The sequence below is a fragment of the Heptranchias perlo genome, chromosome 11 (genome assembly GCF_035084215.1).
Source record: "Heptranchias perlo isolate sHepPer1 chromosome 11, sHepPer1.hap1, whole genome shotgun sequence".
Taxonomy (NCBI): Eukaryota; Metazoa; Chordata; class Chondrichthyes; order Hexanchiformes; family Hexanchidae; genus Heptranchias; species Heptranchias perlo.
The window spans coordinates 43,686,122-43,709,726 of record NC_090335.1 but is presented as its reverse complement, the minus strand read 5'-3'; the positions used below and the strand labels follow the sequence as shown (position 1 = coordinate 43,709,726).

Sequence of the window (23,605 nt, the reverse complement as noted above, 5' to 3'; positions counted from 1 at the left end):
CACAGGCTATATATATATATAATTTAAAAAACTTTGGTACTGTTTATGCCAACTGTAGAATGTTTGTATGTGACAAAATGTTTAGCTTCAAAACTGTTTAGTTTACAGCTGTTGTATTTATAATTAATGAAATCCTGAATATGTCATAATTTTCTCCATGTTCCTTCATCTAGGGGATCACTTTAAAAATGAATGAGTTGAACCACTGTATCGTTGCAAGGATAATGCACGGGGGAATGATCCATAGACAAGGTAAGAAGTAGAAAATCTATATGCATCCAAAAAATTAACCATTACCATTCCAAGAGGTTAAAGCCGCATTCATATTTCTGGAGGGAAAATTCAGTCAATAATTTTTCAATCAGTGTTTTCTCTTTGCTCCTCCTTTCCTCAAGGCAAATAATGAAGAATGACATAACCAGATTCAAAAGGATTTATATTTTTTGGAAAATTGGATCAGTAGGTGGCAGATAATATTCAAAGTGGAGACATGTAAAATAGTTAATTTGGGAGCAAGGAACCAAAAGAGCGAGTGTGTTAAATGGAATCATGGGAAAGTGTACTGATCATGGGAGAACTCAGGGTTATAGTGCACAAATCCATGAAATGATTACCACAGTGCTTACCTGCAGTAAAAAAAAAAGGAACATAAAGCTTTTGGTGGTATGAGCAGAGAGAGGTAGAGTACAAATCAGATGAATTTGTATCATTGCTTATAAGGCATTTGGTAGATCACGTCTGAAGTACTGCTTGGAGTTCTAGTCACAAGAAGGATGCTATTGGCTCTGAGATAATACAATGGCAATATTCTGGGTTTAGGAATTTTAGTCATGAGAAAAGATTAAGGAAGTTGAGCTTTTTTTGGAATAGAGGAGACTTGCAGATGTTCAAGATTGTGAAGAGAATTGATATGGCAAGTTGTTTAATCTAGTGGTAGGTTCAAATACCAGGGGACATGGTTAAAAAAATGAAGAAGTGAGAGGAAAAAAGAGAAGTCGGTGAAAACTTCCGCACAAAGTTGCAGAATAAGTTACTAAGGAAGGCCATTGAAACAACAAAAACTTGCATTTATAAAGTGCATTTAATGTAGTAAAACGTCCCAAGGCACAGGAGCGTTGTCAAACAAATTTGACACCTAGCCATATTAGGACAGGTGACCAAAAGCTTGGTCAAAGAGGTAGGTTTTAAAGAGCGTCTTAAAGGAGAAGAAAGAGGCGGAATGGTTTAGGAAAGGAATTCCTGAGCTTAGGGCCTAGGCGACTGAAGGCATGGCCACCAATGGTGGAGCGATGAAAATTGGGGATGTGCAAGGCCAGAATTGGAGGAACGCAGAGATCTCAAAGGGTTGTAGGGCTGGAAGAGGTTAGAGAGATAGGGTGAGGCAGGGCCTTGGAGGGATTTGAAAACAAGGATGAGAATTTTAAAATCAAGGTGTTGCCGGACCGGGAGCCCACGTAGGTCAGTGAGCACAAGGGTGATAGGTGAACGTGACTTGGTGCGAGTTAGGATATGGGCAGCAGACACTATGCATGGGTTCATGAGACAATTGGATACATTTCTGAAAAGAGAAGGATTTGGTGAGAAAATGAATTCTGCTTATGAAAAAGGGACATGTTTTAGGCTTAATGGGATTGTCCTACCCCAAAAAAAAATAATCATCAACCTTGCGTTCTTATCTGACTCTTTTTTTAAACCTGTAGGAACACTCCATGTTGGTGATGAAATCAGAGAAATAAATGGCATCAGTGTAGCTAACCAGACAGTGGAGCAACTTCAAAAGATGCTTGTGAGTATACAGGATCTCTTTGTCTTTTTCCAGCCAATATTAGGTTTGAAATTTATTATAATGCTCTGGACTTGTATTGTGTTTGGATATTAAAGATGAAGGGATGAGAGTAAGTAGTGCTGTCCATTCACCTCTGGGGCTTGCATGTAAATTACCTCAGACTGACAGGTTGAGGTTACTCTTTCTGCTTGTTGCCCAACCAGCCAATGTGAGATCAGTTTAACAAGTTTCAATCCAGTTCCCAGCAGGAGTGGCCCAGAACATAAAATTGTCCACTGATGTAAGTTTGACATTATTCACCTTACAGACCACAAGTATTGCTAATGTGCATTTAACATATTATTTGGGAAAATTTAAGCAAGCTTTCCTCTGCATTTGAATGCAATTGTTCGAAATTTCAGGTCTGCACTAGATATTCTCTCTGGTTCAGCATCACCAATTACCCCCCCCCCCCCACCCCCAAGCAGACCCCACATCTCCTATGTTTAAGAGTATACTTTTAATGTCCAACATCAAGTGAAACGATAGCATGACCCAGGGGACATAACAGTATCACCCCTCGTTGTGTGTACTGTGTGACACCACATGTATTTCTCCAATCTTTCCAATGGCAGATTGATGAGCACTGTAGTGAGAAAAGGCCAATTATGAACCAACAAACTGGTTTATTTAACATGTAGTATATTATTGGACAGAATACAGTTTTCCCTAAAATTCAATCTATTTCCTATTGCTCTTCATAACATGGAAAATAACAAACTACGCCACTCTACCCCTTTAAAGGAGATAAACTTACCTTAAAGACCAATAATCTCTGAAACTAGCTGGTACTAACCTTTCCCACATGCGTTCATGCTTCAGCTTTGAGTCTTTCTTAGCTTTCCTCTGGCTATAGAGAAAACCAGACCCTTCTGAACCTCACACTGTTCCCATCTCAAAAATCTGCTGCATACTGTATTTTTTTTTCCCAAACAGATGCAGTATCCAAGAAACATAATTCGGAGAACGGTGGTATGCCAGCCAATTTTCCCTAAACATCATCCCAAATAGCTTGTATGTTTCTGGGAGCTAACCCTTCATGATCCAAATTGAACTTCATAGTACAAGGCAGTTCAGCCTTGAGGTGCAGCTGGACAGAAGTTTTTTCTATAATTAATACTTGTGTGAAGTGAGTAAGTGGAGTTTGATTCTTGCAAGTGTTTGTTGCTAATGGGAAAGTGCTAACACCTTTAAGTTGGGGTTAGAGGGGTGGCTGTGTAGTGTAATATGTCTGCTCTCATGGATCCTCAATGTATCCACGGGCAGCACATTTCCCTAACTGTCAGAAAAGCGAGTCTCTGGAGCAGAGGATCTCTGTGCTCAAAGAACAATTGACCACACTCCACAGCATCAGAGAGGAATGAGGCTATATTCTGGATTGTATTTCCCCAAATGTGGTCACCGAAGAGGCAATGCTACATAACTCAGGGCCCATGGTTAATGTAGAAAGAGATAAGTGGGTCATCAACTGCAGCAACAACAGAGGGAGACAATACTTCCAGGTGCAGGTACCCTGAGGTACTGGAGTTGTCGAATAGATTCATATGGTTGGATTCTCCTCTTCATAGCGAATATCACAGTGGGGCAATGACTTTCACCCATCACTCCTATGACTCTGACCCATTTGCTTCAGTTGGGCCTGCTTATTTCTGCAAGGCAGACTCCCAGCAACATCCCTACCTACAAGAGGGAACGCACCACTTCGCATTGGGTGCTGCAGCACTGCCAGCTAAACATTCTGCTTCTATTCCAATCATTTTATTAATCTTGATATCCCTCTTTAATCTCAAACCTAGACTTTCCCCAGCCTTCCGCATTTTAAGTTTAAATCCATCCCCAGTCCTCTGCTTACCCTCTCTATAAGGATGTGGAGCTATTTCGGTTCAGGTTCGAGACCGGCTGTCCTGTCTCTTTCATATAGCCTTCCCTTGTTCCAGAACTTGCCCCAATGCCTCAAAGATGTGAATTTTGTACACACCATGTACTTTAATTAGTGCTATGTCTGACCAACTGTCAATTTTACAGGTGCTAAACGGCAATAGCTTAATATTTTCACTAAACACTAATCCTCTGTTTTGCGAAGCAGGTTTTTAAAATTCATCAAAAATTTGTCCTTTTCTAAACTGGGAATAAATCCCTTTTCCCATATAGAAAGTGCAATTCCCTCACCTGAAGAGATTTAGCAATTCAGACGTTGAGGTAAATTTCTCTTTCCTTGTTTGACTCCTTGATTCCAATGATAAGATGATTTTCTGCCTATTTCTCATATTTGAGACAAAAGGTTGCCTAGCCAGACCTGATTTACCTGTAGGTGATTACTGAGCTCTCTATCTCTCCACTGGCTATTTTTGTTCGGGTATCAAATGTGAAGACAGATATAGGCACCATCTAATAGAATCTTCAACTGCTTCCAAATAAAACTCCAAACGTGGTCAAATGCTGCCTTTAGTACGATTCTATTGCACAAATAAATTGACTTGGTGAAAACTTAAAACTTTGTTGTGAAACTGTATATCAAAGCTTTGGTTGTTAACACTTAGTAGCTTCATCTTGTACATACTGTTTAAATGCCAGGTTCTTGTGTCCTGCAATTTCCTATCTACTCTTAATGAATATTAACTTTTTCTCCCTTCCAGAGGGAAATGAGAGGAAGTATCACCTTCAAGATTGTGCCAAGTTATCGCACTCAATCATCTTCCTGTGAGGTAACAAATTTAAAAATTAGTTTTTTTATATATATATTACCCCCACTTCTATGACTGACTGCCTGCTGACTGGTGATCGTTAAAGCTTTCTGTGAAGATTGGTTCTGCCTGTACTGCTCACTATGCACACCAATTTTACAACAAAGATAACGGAATAGATGAGTGGACCTCACCATCCAGTCCCCTCTTCAATATAATGACATGGAAAAAACATTTTTTTTTTAGTGAATGGAAAAACAGATTAATTTGGATTGTTTCAGTGGCTAGTTGTTTACTTAAATGTTACTCCATAAATTCCTTCCACCCAGATTAATTATTTCTTTCTATTTTATATTGAATATAATTAATAACTAGTAAATCTCCTGTGGCCTTGCTCACGCTTAGACAGATTAAACCGTATGTCTTTTAGCTGTGTTTGTTGTAACAGGCTGAGAAAGGTTACACTGCCTCCACTGGAGCAAGTAGGAATAACAGGAATTACCATTACAGCATTACCTATTGATTTAAATGTACTGGGGGCATGACAGCATTACCAACTCAAGGATTTTAATATATTATATAGATGCCATCCCACTATGTAGAGGGTGAACTTTGCCAATTATCTAATTAATAAGATTACATTAACTGTATTATGTTATAGCTGTCTTTAGTATTGGGGACTACGTGGCACAATGAGACGACACAGTGTTCTTTCACCTCTATGACCTGCAATTGAATCCAGCTTTAAACCTATCTGCTAAATGTAGGTGTCCTACTACTACTACTACTACTACTACAACAACAATTTGCATTCACATAGCGCCTTTAACATAGCAAAACGTCCCAAAGCACTTCACAGGAGCATTATCAAACTAAATTTAACTCCGAGCCACATAAGGAGATATTAGGACAGTCGAGAGGTAGGTTTTAAGGAGCGTCTTCAGGAAGGAGAGAAAAGTAGAGAGGCGGAGATGTTTAGGGAGGGAATTCCAGAGTTTAGGGCCTGGGCAGCAGAAGGCACGGCCGCCAATAGTGGAGCGATTAAAATCGGGACTATGCAAGCGTTCATAATTGGAGGAGTGCAGAGATGTCGGACAGTTGTAGGGCTGGAGGAGGTTACAGAGATAGGGAAGGGAGAGGCCATGGAGGGATTTGAAAACAAGGATGAGAATTTTAAAATCGGCGTTCCCGGACTGGGAGCCAATGTAGGTCAGCAAGCTCAGGGGTGATGGGAGAATGGGACTTGGTATGAGTTAGAATATGGGCAACAGATATCTGGATGAGCTCAAGTTTATGGAGGGTGGAAGATGGGAGGCCAACCAGGAGTGCATTGGAATAGTCAAGTCGAAAGGTAACAAAGGCATGGATGAGGGTTTCAGCAGCAGATAAGCTGAGGCAGGGACGGAGACAGGTAATGTTACGGAGGTGGAAGTAGGAGGTCTTGGTGATGGAGCTCATTTGTGGTCGGAAGGTCATCTCGGTCGAATAGGATGCCAAGGTTGAGAACGGTCTGGTTCAGTCTCACGGTGGCTGGAGACGGTGGCTAGGGAATTGAATTTGTGGCAGGGACTGAAGACAATGGCTTCAGTCTTCCCAATATTTAGTTGGAGGAAATTTTTGCTCAGATGTCGGACAAGCAGTGTGACAAATCAGAGACAGTGGAGGGATCAAGGGAGGTGATGGTTAAGTAGAGCTGGGTGTCAGCGTACATGTGGAACCTGACGTGCTTTTGGATGTTGTCGCCAAGGGACAGCATGTGGATGAGAAATAGGAAGGGGCCCAAGGATAGATTGGTTCAACTCAACTCAACCCATTTCCTCATGGGCACAGGTTCACAATACAAAATTGCCCATAATTCACTACAGTGGAACACTACATTGTCAGTTTTATTCAGATAGGCCAAAAGAGTATGTGATGTGCAAAGAGAATAAAATTCATATGGATGCAATGAAGGTATTCTTCTCAGCTTGTGTTAAGGCATGTTGATGGGACAGAATAGATGGAGCAAAACTCTGCATGGGCCATGCTACATTAGACAGTGTTTGTATTGATACTGGATTAGAAAAGTGGAAGAAGTGTTCTAAATGAGCACAAACATTTCACCAAAATATAATTTTTTAAAAGGAGAAGGGATAGGAAAAATTAGCAATTTTTTCCTGCCTCAAAAAAAGCTAATATATACCATGTTTGTAAGACTGAACTGCAAGAAAGGTTCTGGGATTCCTGTAGTCTGTAGTGTCGCGACAGAAGCAGGGGGTTCCCTGTACGATGGGTTTCAGGATGCCCTCGACGTATCCAGAGAGGTTCTCACACAGGGTTCCGTTGCCTGATACGATAGGACGTCCGGGTGTGTTGGCTTTGTGTATCTTTGGGAGGCAGTAGAAGTCTCCCACGCAGGGAGTACGCGGGATGAGAGCACGTAGGATGCTTTGAAGGTCTGGATCGAAGGTCTTGATCAGTTTGTTGAGCTGGTGGGTGTGTTCTTTGGTCGGATCTGCGGGTAACTGTCTGTAGTGTTCCTGGTTGTCCAGTTGTCGGTATGCTTCTTTGCAATAGTCCATTCTGTTCTGTATGACAATGGCTCCTCCTTTGTCCGCTGGTTTGATGACGATGTTGCGGTTGGTCTTCCTACAAAAACTCAGCACCCACGGACCAGTTGAACCAGGAACACTTCTCACCACGATGGACGTCTCGGCACTCTACACCAGTATCCCCCACGATGACGGCATCGCTGCGACAGCCTCAGTACTCAACACCAACAACAGCCAGTCTCCAGACGCCATCCTACAACTCATCCGCTTCATCCTGGATCACAATGTCTTCACCTTCAATAACCAGTTCTTTACCCAAACACACGGAACAGCCATGGGGACCAAATTCGCACCCCAAAACGCCAACATTTTCATGCACAAGTTCGAGCACGACTTCTTCACTGCACAGGACCTCCAACCAACGCTATACACCAGATACATAGACGACATTTTCTTCCTATGGACCCACGGCGAAGAATCACTGAAGAGACTACACGATAACATCAACAAGTTCCATCCCACCATCAAACTCACCATGGACTACTCCTCAGAATCGGTTTCTTTCTTGGACACACAAATCTCCATCAAAGACGAGCACCTCACTCTACCGCAAGCCCACGGACAACCTCACGATGCTCCACTTTTCCAGCTTCCACCCCAACCACGTCAAAGAGGCCATCCCCTATGGACAGGCCCTACGAATACACAAGATCTGCTCAGACGAGGAGGAACGCGATGGACACCTGCAGACGCTGAAAGACGCCCTCGTAAGAACGGGATATGATGCTCGACTTGTCGATCGACAGTTCCGACGGGCCACAGCGAAGAATCGCATAGACCTCCTCAGAAGACAAACACGGGACGCAACCAACAGAGTACCCTTCGTCGTCCAGTACTTCCCCGGAGCGGAGAAACTATGCCATGTTCTCCGCAGCCTTCAACATGTCATCGATGACGACGAACACCTCGCTATGGCCATCCCCACACCTCCACTGCTCGCCTTCAAACAGCCACCCAACCTCAAACAGACCATCGTTCGCAGCAAATTACCTAGCTTTCAGGAGAACAGCGTCCACGACACCACGCAACCCTGCCACGGTAACCTCTGCAAGACATGCCAGATCATCGACACAGATACCACCATCACACGAGAGGACACCACCCACCAGGTACATGGTTCATACTCCTGTGACTCGGCCAACGTTGTCTACCTCATACGTTGCAGGAAAGGATGCCCCGGAGCATGGTACATTGGCGAGACCATGCAGACACTGCGACAACGGATGAACGGACACCACGCAACAATCGCCAGACAGGAGGGTTCCCTCCCAGTCGGGGAACACTTTAGCAGTCAAGGACATTCAGCCACCGATCTTCGGGTAAGCGTTCTCCAAGGCGGCCTTCGAGACACACGACAATGCAAAATCGTCGAGCAGAAATTGATAGCCAATTTCCGCACCCATGAGGACGGCCTCAACTGGGATCTTGGGTTCATGTCACGCGACACGTAACCCCACCAGCAAGGGGGAAAAAAAGTTATCTGTTTTTAATACTCTCTCTCTCTCTGCCTTTTGGGTCTCTTTCTCTCTGTCTGTGTAATTTGACAAAATGTGTATTCAGCATACTGGGGCCTACTGTTTTTCCGTGGCTAACCTGTCTGAACACCAACGACACCTTTTGATTGGTGTGATGGTGTCCCAGCCTAATATAAGATATGCGATTTGAGAACCTCTTATTCACTCACTCACCTGACGAAGGGGATAATCTCCGAAAGCTTGTGATTTTAAAATAAAATTGTTGGACTATAACCTGGTGTTGTAAGATTCCTTACATTTGTCCACCCCAGTCCATCACCGGCATCTCCACATCAAAATCCTTACGTCATCAGATGCTCTTCTAAGCAACTGGACATCATAAAACAATCTGTAGCAATTTGTTGTCAGATCACTTGTTCAGAACAATGTATGCCTTCAGGGTTGTCATTTTGCCATTGCTCAAAAACAGTCTTACCTTGGAACTTCTCCTTTGAAATGATCTAACAAAGAAACTATCTCAGATTTCATTTTAGAATACAGTAGATTGTATTTTTTCCTAACTGTTGCTTCAATGAAGTGACTGTTTTTGTTCGAGGACATAGTTAGGTTCAATGTAAGAATAGAAATGGATAATGAGTCAATGATAAGGGTGCTGGACTGGAAAAGGTGCTGGACTGGAAAAGGCACAGTGCAGCGAGATACGAAAAGGATCTGGCCCGAATTAAGCAAGCAGAAAATTGAACACACAGGTCCATGGATCAGCAATGGGAAAACTCCAAATGTGATATGAATAGAATATAAAATATAATATCTTTCTATTATCCCCAACCAGGTTTTCACCTCTAAAACAAAAACAAAATACTGTGGATGCTGGAAATCTGAAATAAAAACAGAAAATGCTCGAAACACTTAGCAGGTCAGGCAGCATCTGTGGAGCGAGAAACAGAATTAACGTTTCAGGTCAATGACTGTCCATCAGAATAGTAAGTTCTGAGTGTTTCGAGCATTTTCTGTTTTCACTCTTTCACTTCTGCCTCACTCCACCCTCTCCATCCTGCAATATCTCTTTAGTTTTGGCTCCTCTCTTTCTTTCTCTTTCTCACCTGCTTCAGCTATGGATCCTTTTCTCTCATCTGTCCTGCTGTCTCTGTTTCTAATTGGCTCCAACACTACTTCCCCCAATCACTAGGGATAATGCAGGCAGAATTGCTCCCGCTGATCGGGGAAACTTCATTTTTACTTTGCTTTAATTTCAAACGCCCAGAATTTTTAGGCCATGAATCCCAGGATTGTGGGTTTATTAACATAGCCAGGGATACAGGATCCCAAGATTGCAAACCCCATCTGGAGTCATCTGGAGTGTTTGCATTGTTCACTAGCCACCTCTGGTGGTAGAAAATGAATACTGCAACAGTGCAGCATCAGAACATGAGCATTCTGACTCAGTCTGTTTCCAGAAAACAAAAATGTTTAATCCCACCAGGTTCCTCAGGTTTCACCTACCTTCTCATCTAATAAATAAGATAATTACGTTACTATTCAATCCTATAATTCCAGAATTTATCCAGATTCCCAGAAATTGTACTAGGCTTGTCTCTTTGTGCTTCAGTTAGCACAGTAACTAGAACTGTGGTTGTATTGATAACATTTTAAAGGCAAGGTTGAAATAACAAAAAAGAAAAAAATGCATGGTGTACAAAATGCAGTCTAACATCCCTTTGTTCAGGCAAAGATATTTCTATAGGCACTTATACATTTAGCACTTATGTTCGAAGCCTACATAGTCTCACATTTTTATAGGTCTTTGATTCTGCCGTAGGTTAAGGAAGCCAGTTTTAGTAATGTAAACGCAGGGAGCCAGCACAAAGATATCTGTTTCCCCACAACCCAAATTACAGAAACCCCAAACGTAAAAGTGCCTTGTGGATTGCAAAACATCCAATTAATATAGTTTGATTTGATCTGGAATTTTTTTTTTAATTCGTTCATGGGATGTGGGCATTGCTGGCAAGGCCAGCATTTATTGCCTATCCCTAATTGCCCTTGAGAAGGTGGTGGTGAGCCGCCGCCTTGAACCGCTGCAGTCCGTGTGGTGAAGGTTCTCCCACAGTGCTGTTAGGTAGGGAGTTCCAGGATTTTGACCCAGCAACAATGAAGGAACGGCGATATATTTCCACATCAGGATGGTGTGTGACATGGAGGGGAACATGAAGGTGGTATTGTTCCCATGTGGCCTGCTGCTCGTGTTCTTCTAGGTGGTAGAAGTCGCGGGTTTGGGAGGTGCTGTCGAAGAAGCCTTAGCGAGTTGCTGCAATGCATCCTGTGGATGGTACACACTGCAGCCACAGTGCGCCGGTGGTGAAGGGAGTGAATGTTTAGGGTGGTGGATGGGGTGCCAATCAAGCGGGCTGCTTTATCTTGGATGGTGTCGAGGTTCTTGAGTGTTGTTGGAGCTGCACTCATCCAAGCAAGTGGAGAGTATTCCATCACACTCCTGACTTGTGCCTTGTCGATGGTGGAAAGGCCTTGGGGAGTCAGGAGGTGAGTCACTCGCCGCAGAATACCCAGCCTCTGACCTGCTCTCGTAGCCACAGTATTTATATGGCTGGTCCAGTTAAGTTTCTGGTCAATGGTGACCCCCAGGATGTTGATGGTGGGGGATTCAGCGATGGTAATGCCGTTGAATGTCAAGGGGAGGTGGTTAGACTCTCTCTTGTTGGAGATGGTCATTGCCTGGCACTTATCTGGCATGAATGTTACTTGCCACTTATGAGCCCAAGCCTGGATGTTGTCCAGGTCTTGCTGCATGCAGGCTCAGACTGCTTCATTATTTGAGGGGTTGCGAATGGAACTGAAAACTGTGCAATCATCAGCGAACATCCCCATTTCTGACCTTATGATGGAGGGAAGGTCATTGATGAAGCAGCTGAAGATGGTTGGGCCCAGGACACTGCCCTGAGGAACTCCTGCAGCAATGTCCTGGGGCTGAGATGATTGGCCTCCAACAACCACTACCATCTTCCTTTGTGCTAGGTGTGACTCCAGCCACTGGAGAGTTTCCCCCTGATTCCCATTGACTTCAATTTTAACATGGCTCCTTGGTGCCACACTCGGTCAAATGCTGTCTTGATGTCAAGGGCAGTCACTCTCACCTCACCTCTGGAATTCAGCTCTTTTGTCCATGTTTGGACCAAGGCTGTAATGAGGTCTGGAGCCGAGTGGTCCTTGCGGAACCCAAACTGAGCATCGGTGAGCAGGTTATTGGTGAGTAAGTGCCGCTTGATAGCACTGTCGACAACACCTTCCATCACTTTGCTGATGATTGAGAGTAGACGGATGGGGCAGTAATTGGCCAGATTGAATTTGTCCTGCTTTTTGTGGACAGGACATACCTGGGCAATTTTCCACATTGTCGGGTAGATGCCAGTGTTGTCGCTGTACTGGAACAGCTTGGCTAGAGGCGCAGCTAGTTCTGGAGCACAAGACTTCAACACTACAGCTGGGATGTTGTCGGGGCCCATAGCCTTTGCTGTATCCAGTGCACTCAGCCGTTTCTTGATATCATGTGGGGTGAATCGAATTGGCTGAAGACTGGCTTCTGTGATGGTGGGGATATCGGGAGGAGGCCGAGATGGATCATCCACTCGGCACTTCTGGCTGAAGATGGTTGCAAACGCTTCAGCCTTGTCTTTTGCACTCACGTGCTGGACTCCGCCATCATTGAGGATGGGGATGCTTGCAGAGCTTCCTCCTCCCGTTAGTTGTTTAACTGTCCACCACCATTCACGACTGGATGTGGCAGGACTGCAGAGCTTTGATCTGATCCGCTGGTAGTGAAATCGCTTAGCTATGTCTAAAGCATGTTGCTTCCGCTGTTTAGCATGCATGTAGTCCTGAGTTGTAGCTTCACCAGGTTGGCACCTCATTTTTAGGTACGCCTGGTGCTGCTCCTGGCATTCTCTTCTACACTCCTCATTGAACCAGGGTTGATCCCCTGGCTTGTTGGTAATGGTAGAGTGAGGAATATGCCAGGCCATGAGGCTACAGATTGTGCTGGAATACAATTCTGCTGCTGCTGATGGCCCACAGCGCCTCATGAATGTCCAGTTTTGAGCTGCTAGATCTGTTCTGAATCTATCCCATTTATCACGGTGATAGTGCCACACAACACATTGGATGGTGTCCTCAGTGCGAAGAAGGGACTTCGTCTCCACGAGGACTGTGTGGTGGTCACTCCTACCAATACTGTCATGGACAGATGCATTTGCGACAGGTAGATTGGTGAGGACGAGGTCAAGTAAGTTTTTCCCTAATGTTGGTTTGCTCACCACCTGCCACAGGCCCAGTCTGGCAGCTATGTCCTTCAGGACTCGGCCAGCTCGGTCGGTCGTGGTGCTACCGAGCCACTCTTGGTGATGGACATTGAAGTCCCCCATCCAGAGTACATTCTGTGCCCTTGCTATCCTCAGTGCTTTCTCCAAGTGGTGCTCAACATGGAGGAGAACTGATTCATCAGCAGAGGGAGGGCAGTAGGTGATAATCAGCAGGAGGTTTCCTTGCCCATGTTTGACCTGATGCCATGAGATTTCATGGGGTCCAGAGTCAATGTTGAGGACTCCCAGGGCCACTCCCTCCTGTCTGTATATCACTGTACTGCCGCCTCTGGTGGGTCTGTCCTGCCGGTGGGACAGGACCTAGCCAGGGATGGTGATGGAAGAGTCTGGGACGTTGGCTGAAAGGTATGATTCTGTGAGTATGGCTTTGTCAGGCTGTTGCTTGACTAGTCTGTGGGACAGCTCTTCCAATTTTGGCACAATTCCCCAGATGTTAGCGAGGAGGACTTTGCAGGGTCGACTGGGCTTGGTTTGCCTTTGTCGTGTCCAGTGCCTAGTGGTCCGATGCCAGGTGGTCCGTCCGGTTTTATTCTTATTCTGACTTTTTGTAGCGAATTTGTACAACTGAGTGACTTGCTCGGCCATTTCACAGGGCGATTAAGAATCAACCACATTGCTGTGGGTCTGGAGTCACATGTAGGCCAGACCGGGTAAGGACGGCAGGTTTCCTTCCCTAAAGGATATTAGTGAACCAGATGGGTTTTTACGACAAAATTGAAGCATATGTTCAAAATAAGGGCCCTATTTGCAGAGATTTATATTAGTGGATAATGTATTTTCTCGTTCTGAATAGCGTGTCTTAATTTTACACAGTGCTCCAACTGTAATTGAAATCTGATGACAAAATAATATATAACTCTTAATTGAAGTGTCGACACTTTAGCTGTGTATTCAATTTAAGCTTATTCAAATAAGTTCTCAAAGCCAGAATTTAATAGAACCCTGTATAAGTACATGACAAAAGGCCTATTTTAACTAAAAGTATATAGTTTTCCTGTTCCTCAACACTGCACAGTAGCTATACAAATACTATTCCCTTCATTCTTCACCTAAACAGTACAGTTCGACACTTCATAGTTCACTGATATCTTGTTCATGCTGCAGAGACCACACTGGAATGCAGCAGTCAGAGTTGCTCCTACTGATGATGAAAGTGGCCAGATTAACTTCAAAGAGAAGAACATGGCTGCTACTAGATCTTCCAGTTCTATCCCAGCTACCTTTCAATTGCCTTCAACAGGACTTGCCTTATAAATAGTTTGTTTTGACATAGTTCGCATCAGGAGTTTCAACACATGGAAAGAAAAGCTTTGCATACTGCAGGTGCCCATTGCATGCTTGCACATGTGCCACTTTTATAAACTTTTTTTTTAAATGAAACTGCGAGTCTTAACCGCAAGTGTTGGCTGGGTAATCAAATGTGGAGAGCATTATAGCCGAGCCTAATCCTGTTCTTAGCCTTTGTACACAGCCACTTCCCACAGGAGTAGTTGGATCGAAATCAGGAGCAGGAACTCTGGCCAATTTTCCCTTTCCTGACTCAGAGCACTGAGTCCAGTTGTGACACCCTGTGCCCTGTCCTTGGCTAAGATCAGCTAACTCAGCACAGTCTGGGAATCAAACTTAGGAGCCTCCTGATCTGTATGGCTCAACTACTCACTGCATAGACCCACTGGGCCATCAAGCGAACTTCTATTCCATTCCTAAATATTCTTTCTCGTAAATATTCTTTCTTTTAAAGCTAACCTTGTTCTTGTCTCTCTCTTTCCCCACCCCCGTCCCCCACCCAAAAAAAAGGACATTGTGATCTATGGACAGCATTCATCATACGGCTCAGTTGAAGTACTGTAGCAGGAGGCACACATAGCAAACTGCTTGGTGCTTAGGATTAGACTCTGATGACACATAATTATAACTGTATTGATTGGAATCAGTGTAATTCTACTAGTCCACCACCCACAGATATAAAACTTCCATATACATGACACAAAAGAACAATCTTGGAAAAGGGAAAAAAATAACAGAATGACTATTATGAACGGGACTCATATCAGGCTTCATGGTATGTGATTTGTGTGCCATTCCAACTTAGTGATAGTCCAACTTACATTTGTTATTAATATGAACAACTCACAATTTTATTACTTTTGAAGGAGAAGCTTATACCCCTTGAATTTGATACTGCTTTATTTACAGTAGGAAAGTTTAAGAAGCTTAAAGAGTATCAGGGAGTGCTTTTATACTAGGTAGGATAGAAATTCTGTACCACCATTTCCTGATATGTAGAAGAGTTCACCATAGGATGGGAACAGGTAACCTGGTTTCATCTTCCTAAATTATTGTAAATGTACTCCTACTCCATACCTGAATTCAGATTTTATCCCTATTTAAGTATTCCATGTAAACAAGCTTTTGGGTAGAACCTTTTAGTTTAATACCACAGTGATTATGTAAAACGTGAATTAACTACACAGCTGTTCAATTACAAACGTATTTTTGAATAAATCGGCTTAGCTCAAAAGCTAATGTACATGAAAAAATTGAGCAAATGATTCCTGCTAAGAAACAATTGAATTGAACCTTAACCTATGCATAAATCCTTTAAAACCGTGTATAAAATTCTGAAGTGTATTGCAGTTGTGTATTTAAGGTGCTACTGAACCTTCTGTCTCATTGCAGAGAGATTCCCCCTCCACATCCAGACAATCCCCAGCTAACGGCTATAGCAGCACTTATAATTCTGTTTCGGTAAGGCTTCCATTTACAACACAAATCCAAAGTTCTGTTGCCAGTGGTGTAACTTTATTAGTGTTGACCATTACCTCTGTACTGAGGACCTTTCTACAGGACAAATTCCTATCAGTTGTTTTTTTAATACTAAGTGCAAAGAAGCCATTGGCAATGTCATTCGTATCCTGGTGATTTATTAAGACCAGTTTGCAGCTGTGGATTCACCGTTTTGATTTGCAATGCATCTTCCTTACAAGGTGCATTGGCATAATCAAATACTGGAAATATTCCATTCCACTTAGATTGTTTGTTTATGAAGAAGAACTAAAATGAAGTGGGGTAAGGGGAGAAGTGAAGAGAAATAATTTGTGTAACGATGGTGCCCAATTGAATGTTGGCACAGCATCACAACGAGGTCTTCAAACGCATGGTTCACACGAGAGCTCTGAGAGGTATGGTTTGGTTTCCGCTATCTGAGTTCTCAAATTGGTGTGCCCACCTGCTGCCGTGGTACATGCACATTACGGTGTGAAGCTGAAGTCTGGCCTGGCAACTCAACGCTACAGATCATTTTATGCCTATTAGTAATAAAGAACCTGGGACTGTTAGTACATTTTCAACACAAGTTCTTAACTTACCAGCATCGAGCTTTTTTTAGCAGAACATCAATCATATAAGATTTGCCTGTTTATTACAGAATGTTCATAATTTATTTTGCTTCAGAGACTGGGGCAAAAAATAGAAATTTTGGTCTAAATTTGTACAATTGGCATGCAGAGCTCTAAAAGACTAAGAACACATTTGAACAATTGCCACAGAAAGGTTGCTGAACATTTCTCAGATTGCGAAGAAATTCTTTTTAGTGGCCTTGACTAGGTATCTTCAGAATACACATATTTGTACCATTTTTGGTGACTTTGATAGGAAAACTGGTTTGATATTTGATGCATTGACTGCTAGCATTCATCCTTCATTTTAGTTAGGATGTTGCTGTGTCTTCATAATTGCAGTGTTCAGTAGAGTACTGTAAGTTTACAATTTTTTTTTTGCCCTCTTATTTTCTGCCAGTTTTCTCCCATACCCTTTCTCCTTTCCTGAAGGTATCCCTTGCTCAGGCCCAGCTCCACAAGGGACCATCACCTCCTGCTTCCTTATCCAACTGGCCAATTTTTCTGTGTGAGCGTGAATCTCAGCAGGCTATTCCTGCATGGAAGGCATCACAACTGAAGCTGATCATGTCCTACCCAATGTCCATATACATATACTAACAGCAGAGGTTGCTGGATAGCAATTAGAAATGGAAACTGTGGATAATTATCCCCTTCATGACCCAGGGGCACTAAACTGCAAATTGCACCCATCAATTTTTCCCACACAGCAAGCTCCCAATTTCAGATTATTGCTGGAGGTGTTCAGTGGCAATTTAGCAATTTTTCCCAGTATAAACTTACTCTACAGAAAACAGGTCACCTGCCCAAACATTCCGTCAGAGGATAGCGTGTGGGATGGGGGAACTAAAGGAAATGGGAGCAAATAATTTACAGAAGGATGGTGATGAACCTTTTTTTTTATTACTAAGTGTACTTATGGTTAATGAATTGGACATTCCCTGTTGCAAGAACTCAAGTAGTACAGTAACTCAACTCAATACTCTGAATCAAAATGACCCAGTTAGCAAAGCTACTCAAATAGAGTAAATTTTGTTTTCATAGCCTAAACCCCATCCTACCCTGTTTAAGCCAACATATACAAAATAATTACAGATAAGTAATATTATAGAGGGGCAATAACTGCGTTTATCCACAATTAAAATATTTAGAATGCTCAATTGTGTTGAAAGATTATTGAAATGTTACTGCAGCTCAGCTGTATATTTGTGTTGAATATGTTGACTACATATTGGGGATGGGGCAATAACTGTTCACAGCCGGTATCTGCTTTCTACAGCTTGTTGCTAAACAGCCTGGCCTAATTATTCTCTATATCATTTTATGTAATGGCTTGATGCATAATGCAAACTGATGATTAACACCTGATTGTATCATTTTTGTAGTAATAAAACCTATAAAAATGTAAAATGTGGTAGAATTGTCTTAGTTTTGCTTCGAAGGTGAAATGAAAACCGTTTCTTATTGGATTGGCTTTATCCTACAGGACTTGCCGTCAACTACACAACCAAAAGGACGACAGGTGAATAGTTGAACTCCATAGAAACTTTATAGTATCCATAACTTAGTACTGGCAGTCAATCCATTTTTCATTCAATATTTTGTATGTTGCAGTATTTAACTTTTCAGCTAGTTGTATTTGAATCTATAACCGACCAGTGTAAAATTTCCAGCAACTGTCTGAATATTGCAGATATAGAAATTTGTAAACTTTTGATTAGATTGTGTAAAAATTGTAAACAGCTCATTAGTGAAAATGTTTGTAACTGCTTTTACCTTTACCCTTGCATTTGCTGTTGTGTTACTGTATTTGATAGATTTTTTTACAGTTTTGTGTGCATTCTAATAATGTTTTAATGCCCTGGATGTGCAGTTCAATGTCTCGTTATGTTTTCTTATAAAACCCTATTTGTCTCATAGATTTATGTTCGAGCACAATTTGAATATGATCCATCAAAGGATGACCTTATACCTTGTAAAGAGGCTGGGATCCGGTTCCGAGTTGGAGAGATTATACAGATCATCAGTAAGGATGATCACAATTGGTGGCAGGGCAAGCTAGAAAACTCTAAAAATGGTACAGCTGGACTCATCCCCTCTCCTGAACTCCAGGAATGGTATGTCTGCTCAGGCATCTTTTACCATCAAGTTAATGAAACTGACTTAATTGTCTATGATGGTTATTCCATTCAAGACATGATTGGAATAAATATCACCTACCTTTCCACAATCTGTCTCGACCCCTCCATTGCCTCTGTGTTGTCAGACTGTTTATCCCACATCCCGTCTTGGATTTTCTTTTATTCGTTCATGGGATGTGGGCGTCGCTGGCAAGGCCACATTTATTGCCCATCCCTAATTGCCCTTGAGAAGGTGGTGGTGAGCCGCCTTCTTGAACCGCTGCAGTCCGTATGGTGAAGGTTCTCCCAAAGTGCTGTTAGGTAGGGAGTTCCAGGATTTTGACCCAGCGACGATGAAGGAACGGCGATATATTTCCAAGTCGGGATGGTGTGTGACTTGGAGGGGAACGTGCAGGTGGTGTTGTTCCCATGTGTCTGCTGCCCTTGTCTGGGAGGTGCTGTTGAAGAAGCCTTAGCGAGTTGCTACAGTGCATCCTGTGGATCGTACACACTGCAGCCACGGTGCGCCGGTGGTGAAGGGAGTGAATGTTTAGGGTGGCGGATGGGGTGCCAACCAAGCGGGCTGCTTTGTCCTGGATGGTGTTGAGCTTCTTAAGTGTTGTTGGAGCTGCACTCATCCAGGCAAGTGGAGAGTTTCCATCACACTCCTGACTTGTGCCCTGTAGATGGTGGAAAGGCTTTGGGGAGTCAGGAGGTGAGTCACTCGCCACAGAATATCCAGCCTCTGACCTGCTCTTGTAGCCACAGTATTTATGTGGCTGGTCCAGTTAAGTTTCTGGTCAATGGTGACCCCCCCCAGGATGTTGATGGTGGGGGATTCGGCGATGGTAATGCCGTTGAATGTCAAGGAGAGGTGGTTAGACTCTCCCTTGTTGGAAATGGTCATTGCCTGGCACTTGTCTGGCTCGAATGTTACTTGCCACTTATCAGCCCAAGCTGGATGTTGTCCAGGTCTTGCTGCATGCGGGCACAGATTGCTTCATTATCTGAGGGGTTGCGAATGGAACTGAACATTGTGCAACCATCCGCGAACATCCCCACTTCTGACCTTATGATGGAGGGAAGGTCATTGATGAAGCAGCTGTAGATGGTTGGGCCTAGGACACTGCCCTGAGGAACTCCTGCAGCAGTGTCCTGGAGCTGAGATGATTGGCCTCCAACAACCACTACCATCTTCCTTTGTGCTAGGTATGACTCTAGCCACTGGAGAGTTTTCCCCCTGATTCCCATTGACTTCAATTTTAACATGGCTCCTTGGTGCCACACTCGGTCAAATGCTGCCTTGATGTCAAGGGCAGTCACTCTCACCTCACCTCTGGAATTCAGCTCACGGATAAGCCGTGATTTCCTCCAGCTGAGCATTGGTAAGACTGAAGCCTTCGATTCCCACTCCTGATCGGTATCCCCCAACTCTGTAGGAATTGCACTAATATGGATGCTGAGAGAGGAACATCAGGCTTGGCCTTTGCAATCAAATAGCCTGCCAACTCTCACCATGAAGTCTCACGCATGAATAATGGGAAATTAGGGAAGGAACCAGAAACAATGGAACTATAACTTTAACAAGGAGCCAACCAATTTAGGAGAGAATGGCAGAGGAAAAACACAACTTAAGTGACTAATTATTTCCTTTACCCAATTTCATGAATAGGAATATTTGCTAGGTTCGTGTTTGTGCCATAGTTATACCCCTTACCTCATTCTGGTCTGGATTTTTTAAAAGTGTGTGACGAACCAGTTTGGGGAAAATAACCCGAAGTTCCACGTTTTCACTGATTAAAGCGCAACACAAAACATTTACAGGATTGCACTCTTTTTTGTTTGGTTTATATAGTCCATTTTAGAAAACAAATCAAACCAAATATTTTGCCTGTTCTAATATGCATTAAAAAAAAATTCCAGCCAATCAGTAAAGTTAATTACCTCCTTCAAAAAAGAACTAGATAAATATCTGGTTGGGAGTGTGAGATGCAGGAATTCCTGTACTGCTGTGGCAGAGGAAGAGAGTTAGGAGAAAATGAGCAGGCCAGTATTCAGTAATGAACATGTGAGGATTGGTAAATATTCTGAACAATCTTTGAGGATTGTGGAGTACCTCTGCAGAACTTTCCCACATAAGATTAAATGGGGTAATGTTCACAATAAAGTAGGTTGTTCATGGCCTATGGAAAGTACAAACTTGATAGTACAAATTGCCTTTTCTCTTTTTATGCTTTCTTCCAATGTTCTTATCGACAACTGGTACCTAATTTGTTATATTTTTGTTTCTCACAACAAGGCGCGTTGCATGTATAGCAATGGAAAAGACCAAACAGGAGCAGCAGGCTAGCTGTACCTGGTTTGGGAAGAAGAAGAAACAATACAAGGATAAATACCTGGCCAAGCACAATGCAGGTATTTGATACTTAGCTTAGATAATGAAATTCTTAAATGCTGTTGCATCTACTCTGACCCTCCTTAAAAAAAATAATTTACATTCAGAAATAAAATAATAATAGGATCCAAACTGGATTGGTAAACAAAGCAAGATTTTCTGATCAGTGTTATTTTAATGCCAACAGTGACCCATTAAAAATAAAGGGGTTACTGCCACCATTGAAATATTGTCAATCAGAATGTCTTGGCTTGTTCTCAGTTTTAATCCAATTAATATAGAGAATTTCATGGATTGTATATATTTGTCAGCAGTCACTTTTAAAGATTAGGAGTTCGACAAAAATAAAGCATTCCAGAGTGTTAAGATTTAAATTTTCAGATATCATTGAATTATCAAAGTAAGCATAATTCAGTATCATGATTTAAGAGATGGAGAAAAACTGTATTGCCAACCTAGAATTCTATTTTTTTTGTATTTTCTTCTAGCTGTTGCACGTCTTTAATACTAAAATAACAATTATATTTGCTGCTCTCTCTCTCCCTCATATTTATGTTTTTGTTATCCGTTTGGACCTACTGTAATAACTTCTCAGGTTCAGTATTGTCAGTTGCTCCCTTAAGCAGTCTGAGTGTCTTACTTTCATGGGAGTTGACTCGCATTGCCCTGTTTCTATTTGTATAATAGCATAATCCGGGGACGTAACAATAGCATCCCCTTGTGATCTGGATTGAATACTCATGTCTTTCATACGTATATTTCTTCAGTCTCTCCGACGGTGGACCAAATTACCCCTAGGTGAGACAAGGCTTGATATGAGCCGTTAAGCTGCTTTATTTCCCAGTAATGTGAACATACAGAGCATCAGTTAAGATCAGATTTGTTTAGTTCAATCACTAAAACTTATCTTCGCGTAATGAAATAAATAATGAACATGTTATGTTACCCCACTTCAGTAGGTCATCTTACTTAACTTAAAAACAGAATAATTCCTCTGCATTCTGCCCACAGCGTAGGGCAGAATCACCTCTCCTTGCAGTCTCCTGTATTTTCTGCAGCACTTTGCTGTCTGACTGCCAACCACAGGAAGTTGGGGCTTGGTTCTTGATTCCTTCCCCTGTCTGGAGAAGGCCAAAAGAGCTGCTAATCAAACCTGCTACTGCACCCCTTCCCTTTGAAACTAGCTTTGATACCTGGTGTGTTTTGAGTCCACTGACGTCACCCAGGGCATCAGCAGGGGAGCTACAATTGACCTCCATATCCCTGAATTAATGGAGGGAAAATAATCAGCCACGGTACTTGAAAACATAAGAACATAAGAAATAGTAGCAGGAGTAGGCCATACGGCCCCTCGAGCCTGCTCAGCCATTCAATCAGATCATGGCTGATCTTCGACCTCAACTCCACTTCCCCGCCCGATCCCCAAAACCCTTGATTCCCGTAGAGTCCAAAAATCTATCTATCTAAGCCTTGAATATACTCAATGACTCAGCATCCACAGCCCTCTGAGGTAGAGAACTCCAAAGATTCACAACCCTCTGAATGAAGAAATTCCTCTTCATCTCCGTCTTAAATGCCCGACCCCTTACCCTGAGACTGTGCCCCTAGTTCTAGACTCTCCAGACAGGGGAAACAACCTCTCAGCATCTAGCCTGTCAAGCCCCCTCAGAATCTTACATGTTTCAATTAGATCACCTCTCATTTATCTAAACTCCGGAGATACAGGCCCATTCTACTCAAACTCTCCTCACAGGATAACCCTCTCATCCCAGGACCTGGTCCTGATTCTATCTAACCCCTGCTAGAAAAGGCATCTATGTAGACATTTGGTGAGGACAAACCAGAAAGAACTCTGATGCCTCCTCCTCACTCCCCAATGATCAATAGCCTGCCAACATTCATTACCTGGACCTGCAGCTGAAGAATAGCCACTCAGACAGAGGACTGGCAGCAGCACATATGGAACTAACAATATCTCAGTTACAGCCTTCAGAAAAGAAAAATAAATTTGTGGGTGGGGTGGAAATTATTAAAATTCATTGTTCTGCAGTCAGCAGAAATATATAACCACAACAACTTGCATTTATATAACAGCTTTAATGTAGAAAAACATCCCAAAGTGCTTCACAGAGGCATAATTTTTTTTTAAATGGACAAGAAGGAGATGTTAGAAGAAGTGACCAAAAGCTTGGTCAAAGAGGTGGGTATCAAGGAAGGCCTTAAAGGAGGAGAGGGAAGTGGAGAGGCAGAGGCGTTTAGGAAGGGTATTCCAAAGCATAGGACCTAGTTAGGTGAAGGTGGGACAAAGGGAAGTAGGGATGCACATAAGGCCACAGTCTAAAGAGGCACGGTCATGAAGGGATTTAAACACAAGGATGAGGTATTGGGGGGCTGGGTGCCAATGTAGGTCAGCAAGAACAGGAATGATGAGCAAGCAGGACTTGGTGTGGGATAGGATATGGGTAGCAGAGTTTTGGATTAGCTGAAGTCTACGGAGCGTGGAAAATGGGAGGCCATTCAGGAGAGTGTCGGAATAGTTGAGTCTGGAGGTGATGAAGGCATGGATGAAGGTTTCTGCAGCAGATTGGCTGAGGTAAAAGTAAAGGCAGGTGATGTTACAGAGATGTAAGTAGGTAGTCTGTGTGATGAAGAGCATATGCGGTCGGAAGCTCAGTGTAGGGTTGAAAATTATGCCAATGTTGCAAGCAGTATGTTTCAGTCTG

General features: G+C 42.9%; 1 protein-coding gene across 2 annotated transcripts in view; it reads left to right on the top strand.

Annotated features, from left to right (window-relative positions):
- caska (calcium/calmodulin-dependent serine protein kinase a) overlaps window positions 1-23,605 on the top strand; it is a 399,989-nt gene that overhangs the window by 357,427 nt on the left and 18,957 nt on the right. The window contains exons 15-21 of one of the 2 annotated variants that reach the window (XM_067992892.1): window positions 174-252; window positions 1,701-1,786; window positions 4,462-4,530; window positions 15,649-15,717; window positions 17,854-17,889; window positions 18,288-18,484; window positions 20,787-20,902. In XM_067992892.1, coding sequence (XP_067848993.1) covers window positions 174-252; window positions 1,701-1,786; window positions 4,462-4,530; window positions 15,649-15,717; window positions 17,854-17,889; window positions 18,288-18,484; window positions 20,787-20,902 — 652 coding nt within the window. The remainder of the gene's footprint in view (window positions 1-173; window positions 253-1,700; window positions 1,787-4,461; window positions 4,531-15,648; window positions 15,718-17,853; window positions 17,890-18,287; window positions 18,485-20,786; window positions 20,903-23,605) is intronic. The other variant, XM_067992893.1, reaches the window with a different exon arrangement.